This window comes from Oncorhynchus mykiss, chromosome 9 (genome assembly GCF_013265735.2).
Source record: "Oncorhynchus mykiss isolate Arlee chromosome 9, USDA_OmykA_1.1, whole genome shotgun sequence".
Taxonomy (NCBI): domain Eukaryota; kingdom Metazoa; phylum Chordata; class Actinopteri; order Salmoniformes; family Salmonidae; genus Oncorhynchus; species Oncorhynchus mykiss.
In genome coordinates, this window is record NC_048573.1 from 16743575 (window position 1) to 16752781 (window position 9207).

The 9207-nt window shown below is 45.5% G+C and overlaps 1 protein-coding gene across 2 annotated transcripts in view; it reads right to left on the bottom strand.

Moving 5' to 3' along the window:
* The window catches only part of LOC110532940 (sushi, von Willebrand factor type A, EGF and pentraxin domain-containing protein 1), a 156232-nt gene extending 148512 nt beyond the window's left edge, over positions 1-7720 (bottom strand). Inside the window, exon 1 of one of the 2 annotated variants that reach the window (XM_036987454.1) lies at positions 6441-7720. In XM_036987454.1, coding sequence (XP_036843349.1) covers positions 6441-6977 — 537 coding nt within the window. In that variant the 5' untranslated portion in view covers positions 6978-7720. The remainder of the gene's footprint in view (positions 1-6440) is intronic. The other variant, XM_036987453.1, reaches the window with a different exon arrangement.
* Positions 7721-9207: the final 1487 nt, after the last annotated feature.

The following is a 9207-nucleotide window of genomic DNA, read 5'->3' on the forward strand; positions in this document are numbered from 1 at the left end:
CTCAGCCCTCTCTCTCAGGGCTGTTTATCATCCCTCTGTCTTCTCTTTCTCTCATCCCTCTCTCTGAGCCCCTCTCTCTCATCTCTCTCTCTCTTCCCTCTCTCTCATCCCTCCCTCCCTCTTATCTCTCTCTTCCCTCTCTTCTCTCTCTCTTCCCTCTGTATTCCCTCTCTCTCTTCCCTCTCTCATCCCTCTCTCTTCCCTCTCTCTCATCTCTCTCTCTCTCTTTCCTCTCTCTCTTCCCTCTCTCTCTTCTCTCTCTCCCCTCTCTCTCTTTTCTTTCTCTCTTTTCTCTCTTCCCTTTCTCTCATCCATCCCTCTTTTCTCTCTCTCTTTTCTCTCTTTCTTCCCTCTCTTTCATCCCTCTCATCCCTCTCTCTCATCCCTCTCTCTGAGCCCTTTGATTTAGTCATCTTAAAAGGGAGAGAAGTAGCCTGGAGGAGAGCCCTAGTCTGCCTCCACACTGGACTTGGAAAAAATGATTTTCTCTCAGTAATGGATCCCAGCTTTCTGCAGTACTTAGAAACAGCCACACCGGCCAACGGAATGAAATATTGCAAAATGATTACCTCTAATATCAATTACACACACACACACACACACACACACCATACCAGACGCTGGCCTGCTGTGTTAGGTTAACAGTAGAGCGTGACAGCCGGATGCCCTTGCAGATTATCGTTAGTGAGGCCATATGTAACTGTGCTATATGGTGTTAATAATGGGAAAAATATATTAAACTGTACTTGTTCCAACAAGAGGGACTCGCTAAGCTTCGCCTGGTCCCAGATCTGTTTGGGCTTTCTTGACGACTGTAGAAGTTGCTGAAGCAGCAGTATAAGAGAGCAGCAGAGATGTCAGTGATAAATCATAGAAGGTCTGATTTCCAACATCTCGGGTGTGTCCAAAATGCCTCTCTATTTTCTATACACTCTTTAAAAAAGTGTTATCTAGAACCTAAACGTTTTTTGGGGCTGTCCCCATAGGAGAACCCTTTGAAGAACCCTTTTTGGTTCCAGGTAGAACCCTTTCGGGATCTAGGTAGAACCCTTTTGGTTTCCAGGACCCTTTCCACAGAGGGCTCTACATGGAACCCAAAGGGGGTTCTCTCTGGGAATAGCCGGGGGAACCCTTTTTGAACCCCTTTATTCTAAAATAACACAGACCTCCTCTCAGACAGCAGTTAGTCATACTCAGACAGACTGTAGACTTCTGTAGACATCGGCTCAGATCTCTGTCTGTCTCACCTTTACATGTCCCATTACAACCATTACTCACAGATAGTTCAATATCTATGGCCTGTACACCGCCGAGGGGGGAAAAACAACTGCACATCTGCTGAATACTTGACCTATCTTTTCCTCTCAACCTCACATGCACATCCGCAACCATCACTCAGCCACATAGCTTAAAACCTCAGCCATGAGAACCGTCCCTGTGCCATAGCTCAGAGGACTGAGCATCGCGCCTCGGCTCCGAGCATCACTCATCCCCTCCCAGGGCTGGGCAACTTTTTTTCTTTTTTTTTTTAAATGTGTGAGCACTGAGGAAGGTATACATCCACGTTCTCAGGAGCTTTTCAAATGTACGAAATTTAAGTATATTTCTAGTGATCAGACTGGCCCATGACTCCGGCTTCAGTATGGAAAAGGTACTTAGATTTACACTGGTCCTCATAGACAGACACGCAGACACTCACACTGTGATGTGTTTCATCACTCATTTGCAGCTTTATAATTAACTATAACAATACCCACTCCCGTCTCCCAGTTCCACAAAAAACCTAAAGGCAAAACTCATTTTGAACAAGACAAATCACACAAATAGAGAGGACTTGACAATCAACTACACATGATGAATTTTCCTAAACAATCCAAGTAATGATAAAGTATGGAATTTTACTCACAAAGCCACTTTTCCTAATAGGAGTCTAACTGTTCATTTCTGATCACACACAGCCAAAACAGCTAGCCTAGCGCTACTAAGCCAAGCTACATGGCAAAGCGTTTAGCGCTGAGCCAGACTACAGAGCTAGATCTGTTAGCAGAACGCTAAAGCTAGGTTTGAGGCAAGTCTGCTGAGCCTAGCTATGGGGTAGAGATTAGATGAGATAGTTTAATGGTCACATGTACAGGGTTGCAGTTGTTGTTACAGGGTACAGTTTAATTGTTGATCTCCGAGCTCCAACAATATGAAATGAAATAAAACAATAAAACAATTATGAAAACAGATATAAGAATACGCAATGATAAATGTCTGTTGACGGGGGGGGAATGTCCATTGGGGTGGGGGCAGTAAATGTCTGTTGACGGGGGGGAATGTCCATTGGGGGAGCAGCGGGTACAACTCTGCTATTTTTATCACCAGTCATTACTCAATTACCCCAGACACCTCACCCTGAATATCTCTAGTGTGTAATTCAGAGTAGTAAGCAGATTCCCAGACACCTCACCCTGAATATCTCTAGTGTGTAATTCAGAGCAGTAAGCAGATTCCCAGACACCTCACCCTGAATATCTCTAGTGTGTAATTCAGAGCAGTAAGCAGATTCCCAGACACCTCACCCTGAATATCTCTAGTGTGTAATTCAGAGTAGTAAGCAGATTCCCAGACACCTCACCCTGAATATCTCTAGTGTGTAATTCAGAGCAGTAAGCAGATTCCCAGACACCTCACCCTGAATATCTCTAGTGTGTAATTCAGAGTAGTAAGCAGATTCCCAGACACCTCACCCTGAATATCTCTAGTGTGTAATTCAGAGCAGTAAGCAGGATCCCACACAGAACCTTATGACCTCCAACCTCAGAGAGACCACAGGGTAGACATGTTAGCGCTAAAGCTAGTCTTGTGGAAAGTCTGTTGACTCAATTTAGCTAGTGTCTGCTAGTGCAGAGTTGATCCCATCTGCTCATTGTAGAATCAGTGTAGTATCATGACAGTATCAGTGTGTTTAAACAGCCACAAGTCAATCAGTCTAGTATCATAACAGTATCAGTGTGTTTATACAGCCACAAGTCAATCAGTCTAGTATCATAACAGTATCAGTGTGTTTATACAGCCACAAGTCAATCAGTCTAGTATCATAACAGTATCAGTGTGTTTATACAGCCACAAGTCAATCAGTCTAGTATCATAACAGTATCAGTGTGTTTAAACAGCCACAAGTCAATCAGTCTAGTATCATAACAGTATCAGTGTGTTTATACAGCCACAAGTCAATCAGTCTAGTATCATAACAGTATCAGTGTGTTTAAACAGCCACAAGTCAATCAGTCTAGTATCATAACAGTATCAGTGTGTTTAAACAGCCACGAGTCAATCAGTCTAGTATCATAACAGTATCAGTGTTTATACTTCAGCTCAAATCCCTGAGTCTCCCGTTACTGATGGTTTCCGTCATATGTTAGAGCATGTGTGTGTGTGCGTTGTATGTTGTGTGTGTGTGTGCGTTTGCATGTTTGTGTGTGTGTGCGTTGTATGTTGTGTGTGTGTGTGTGTGTGTGTGTGTGTGTGTGTGTGTGTGTGTGTGCGTTGTATGTTGTGTGTGTGTGTGTGTGCGTTGTATGTTGTGTGTGTGTGTGCATTTGCATGTTTGTGTGTGTGAGCATGCGTGGTATTTTATCACCCGTCATTACACAATTACCCCAGACACCTCACCCTGAATATCTCTAGTGTGTAGTTCAGAGTAGTAAGCAGATTCCCAGACACCTCACCCTGAATATCTCTAGTGTGTAGTTCAGAGTAGTAAGCAGATTCCCAGACACCTCACCCTGAATATCTCTAGTGTGTAATTCAGAGTAGTAAGCAGATTCCCAGACACCTCACCCTGAATATCTCTAGTGTGTAATTCAGAGTAGTAAGCAGATTCCCAGACAGGACCTTATTACCTCCAACCTCAGAAAGATCACACACACACCCCTCATACACACATATTCTATGACACACACACACACACACACACACACACACACACACACACACACACACACACACACACACACACACACACACACACACACCCCTCATACACACATAATCTAGGATACAGACACCCACACACATACACACCCCTCATACACAATAAACCATACATTTACAAAGAATCTGAGATGTATACACACACAACCAACCCATATACAGTACCAGTCAAAAGTTTGGACACCTACTCATTCAAGGGCTTTTCTTTATTTGTACAATGTTCTATATTGTAGAATAATAGTGAAGATATCAAAACGATGAAATAACAATATGGAATCATAGAGTAACCAAACACAGATTAAACAAATAAAAATATGTTTTATATTTGAGATTCTTTGCCTTGATGACAGCTCTCCAAACTCTTGGCCTTCTCTCAACCAGCTTCATCTTGAATGCTTTTCCAACAGTCTTGAAGGCGTTCCCACATATGCTGAGCACTTGTTGGCTGCTTTTCCTTCCCTCTGCGGTCCAACTCATCCCAAACCATCTCAATTGAGTTGAGGTCGGGTGATTGTGGAGGCCAAGTCATCTGATGCAGCACTCCATCACTCTCCTTCTTGGTCAAATAGCCCTTACACAGCCTTGAGGTGTGTGGGTCATTGTCCTGTTGAAAAACGAATGATAGTCCCACTCAGCGTAAACCAGATGTGATAGCGTATCGCTGCAGAATGCTGTGATAGCCATGCTGGTTAAGTGTGCCTGGCATTCTAAATAAATCACTGACAGTGTCCCCAGCAAAGCACCCCCACACCATCACACCTCCTCCATGCTTCACGGTTGCAACCACACATGCACATCCGTTTACCTACTCTGCATCTCACAAAGACATGGCGGTTGGAACCCAAAATCTCCCATTTGGACGTATCAAACCAAAGGACAGATTTCCACCGGTCTAATGTCCATTGCTTGTGTTTCTTGGCTCAAACAAGTCTCTTCTTCTTATCAGTGTCCTTTAGTAGTGGTGTCTTTGTTGCATTTCGACCATGAAGAACTGATTCACGCAGTTCTCCTGATTCTCCTCTGAACAGTTGATGTTGAGATGTGGCTCCAGGTCATCTACAAGTCCATGCTAGATAAAGCTCCGCCTTATCTCAGTTCACTGGTCACGATGGCAACACCCATCCGTAGCACGCGCTCCAGCAGCTGTATCTCACTGATCATCCCTAAAGCCAACACCTCATTCGGCCGCCTTTCGTTCCAGTTCTCTGCTGACTGTGACTGGAACGAATTGCAAAAATCGCTGAAGTTGGAGACTTTTATCTCTATCACCAACTTCAAACATCTGCTATCTGAGCAGCTAACCGATCGCTGCAGCTGTACATAGTCTATCGGTAAATAGCCCACCCATTTTTACCTACCTCATCCCCATACTGTTTTTATTTATTTACTTTTCTGCTCTTTTGCACACCAATATCTCTACCTGTACACGACCATCTGATCATTTATCACTCCAGTGTTAATCTGCAAAATTGTAATTATTCGCCTACCTCCTCATGCCTTTTGCACACAATGTATATAGACTCCCCTTTTTTTCTACTGTGTTATTGACTTGTTAATTGTTTACTCCATGTGTAACTCTGTGTTGTCTGTTCACACTGCTATGCTTTATCTTGGCCAGGTCGCAGTTGCAAATGAGAACTTGTTCTCAACTAGCCTACCTGGTTAAATAAAGGTGAAATAAAAAAATAAAAAAATAAAAAACTTGAACTCTGTGAAGCATTTATTTGGGATGCAATTTCTGAGACTGGTAACTCTAATGAACTTATCCTCCGCAACAGAGATAACTCTGGGTCTTCCTTTCCTGTGACGGTCCTCATGAGAGCCAGTTTCATTATAGAGCTTGATGGTTTTTGCGACTGCACAAAGTTCTTGAAATGTTCCACATTGACTGACCTTCATGTCTTAAAGTAATGATGGACAGTCATTTCTCTTTGCTTTTTTGAGCTGTTCTTGCCATAATATGGACTTGGTCTTTTACCAAGTAGGGCCATCTTCTGTATACCACCCCTACCTTGTCACAACACAACTGATTGGCTCAAACGCATTAAGAGAAGAAATTCCACAAACTTTTAACAAGGCACACCTGTTAATTAAAATGCATTCCAGGTGACCTCATGAAGCTGGTTGAGAGCAAAAGCTGCAAAGCTGTCATCAAGGCAAAGGGTGGCTACTTTGAAGAATCTCAAATATAAAATATATTTTGATTGTTTAACTTTTTCAGTTACTACATGATTCCATATGTGCTATTTCAAAGTTTGATGTCTTCACTACTACAATGTAGAAAATAGTAAAAAATAAAGAAAAACCCTGGAATGGGTAACTTTTGACTGGTACTGTACATGCAAAAAAAGACAATCTGGTATAGACACACACACACACACACACACACACACACACACACACACACACACACACACACACACACACACACACACACACACACACCACACTAAATCACTCACCGCTGCCCTTTGGAAGGCTCCTTTAGTGTAGGTCCCTCCTCCCCTGTACGGAATCTCCTGGTTAAATAGAGAACACTTGTGCTGATGCGACTTGGGCGCTGTGACATGATCTATCCGGGTCACCACGTGGGTCTTGGACGAGAACGTAACCAGGGCGACCCTCGTGTCCTCAGGGGCCACGGGGAAGTCTGAGAGGAGCTTCCGTACGAAGCGCAGCTCGCTCAGGAAGTTGTTGGCCCCCACGCTGGATGACTCGTCCACCAGGAACACCAGGTCCAGACGTCCACTCTTCTCCCGTAGCGTGCGCACATTCTTCTTGAAGGCTTGGCCCAGGCGCTCCACCTTGGACTCGGCACTCTCAGAGAGGGTGAGGTTGAGGAGGGCCGGGGAGGCTAGGGGTCCGGAGTGGAGTGAGCCGAGCTGGTGGAGCTGTTGGAGGTGTTCACGAGCCGGCCAGGATGAAGTTCTACTAACCAGGAAGCTCCACAGAAGCAAGAGAGAGGCCCAATACGCTCCTGTATTCATTATAGTAGACATACTGTCCTGTACTGTCCTGTACTGTCCTGTACTGTCCTGTACTCTCCTGTACTGTCCTGTAGACCGTGTCAGCAGAGGAAAGAGTTATTTTAAAACAATAGGGATGATGACAAGTCTTTGATGATTGTGATGTTCTCCTATGTTCCCATTTGTCTCCAGTGGGGACGCCAGAAAACAAGAATTTCTCCTAAAGCACTTCCAAAAAGCACTTCCAAAAAAAGAAGAGCAGCCGTAATGATGACGAAATACTCCTGTTGCTCCGTCTGTCTGCCTCTCTCTTCTCTGTTGGAATGAGTTGGTCTGTCTGTCCTCTTCTCTGTTGGAATGAGTCCTGGTCTGGTCCGTCTGACAGTGAGGGTGTCTGAGTGGAGAGGCGTTTGGTTGAGCAGGTCCGGTGAGGTGTCTGTCTGTCTGTCTGTCTGTCTGTCTGTCTGTCTGTCTGTCTGTCTGTCTGTCTGCCTGCCTGTCTTGTCCGTCTGTCCCACCAGGAGAAGGCTATAGCATATTCTCTCTCTCTCCCTCTCTCTTCTCTACGTTCAGGCTCCTGTGTGTGTCATGCTCCTGCACCCAGCCAGGCACCAAATGCCTCTTCCCCCTCTCTAAAAATCATTTAAAAGAATGAAAAAAACTTCTGATTGAGAGAGTGAGAGTGAGAAAGAGAGTAAGAGAGAGAAAGACAGGGAGAGAAACGGCGAGGGAGGCAGAGGGAAAAGGGGGCAGTCACAGCTGTGAAGTCTTTTTTTTCTCTTCTTCTCTGCTCTCTCTCTCCCTCTCTCCCTCCCTCCCTCTCTCCATCTTTCCCTCAATCTCTCCCTCCCTCTCTCCCTCCCTCCCTCTCTCCATCTCTCCCTCTCTCCATCTCTCCCTCCCTCTCTCCCTCCCTCTCTCCATCTTTCCCTCCTTCTCTCCCTCTCTCTCTCCCTCTCCTACTCTCTCTCGCTCCCTCCCTCTTTCTCCCTCTCCCTCTCTCACTCTCTCCCTCTCTCACTCTCTCCCTCTCTCCCTCCCTCTCTCCCTCTCTCTTTCTCTCTCCCTCCCTCTCTCCCCCTCCCCCTCCCCCCTCTCTCCCCCTCGCCACTGAACATGCTCTCTCTCTCTCTCTCTCTCTCTCTCTCTCTCTCTCTCTCTCTCTCTCTCTCTCTGTCTCTCAATTAAATTATCTCTCTCTCTCTCGCTCTCTCTATTTCAGTGGAGCGTCTTGCCTGTCAGAAAACATCAGCACCAGGCAACTGTGATCAGGTCCATATGTCTAGCAGGAGGACGCCACTGAACATGCACTCTCTCTTTCTCTCTCTCTCTCTCTCTCTCTCTCTCTCTCTCTCTCTCTCGCTCTCTCTCTCTCTCTCTGTCACACACACACACAGTCACACCACCGCGCACAGCAGATACCAGCAGGTCCATCTGAATTGCAAATACTGAGAGAGAGAGAGAGAGAGAGAGAGAGAGAGAGAGAGAGAGAGAGAGAGAGAGAGAGAGAGAGAGAGAGAGAGTGTGTGTGTAGTGTTTCCTGTTCATATTTTATTGTTTATTTGCTTTTGTTAGTTATCTATTTCACTTGCTTTGGCAATGTAAACATATGTTTCCCAAGCCAATTAATGCCCAGTCAATTTTACACTCACACAAGTTCCAAAAGAATAAAGACATTTCAATGGTCATATTCTGTATATTTACATTGCTGTAGCGATGTGCAAAAGGGAAATATATTCCACTTGCTTCAGGTGCAGGACATGTGCATCGTAACAAAGCTTTGGGAGCTCGTCACAGTGGAGGACATTGCTTCATTTAATCAGAGGTAGAGTCAACAGAGAGACACCGAAACACTTAGAGTGCAGAAAAAGTCACACGCACGCGCACGCGCGCACACACACACACACACACAGCGAGAGAAACAGACACAGAGAGACACACATACACACATTCTGATGAGCACAGCTGTGGCATCCTGCTTTTGGCACCACACACAGACCCTTCCACAGACCCTCATGGTGACCCCTGGGACTGTTTGGAGGGTTGGGGAGGGGGGGGGGGGGGGGGGGGGGGGGGGGTGAAGGGTGTAGAGTGATGGGAGACGGCGTGGAAGGGAACAGGGGGATTGTGCAAAGACCCTCACAGTTGGTGGTCTGAGAGAAGATCCAGCTTGAAATCAGTAAAGACCTAGTTTATATGATCGGGCTTACTGTCAGAACAAGGACTCCAGCCACCCAAGCCAAAAATTGTTCACTCTGATACC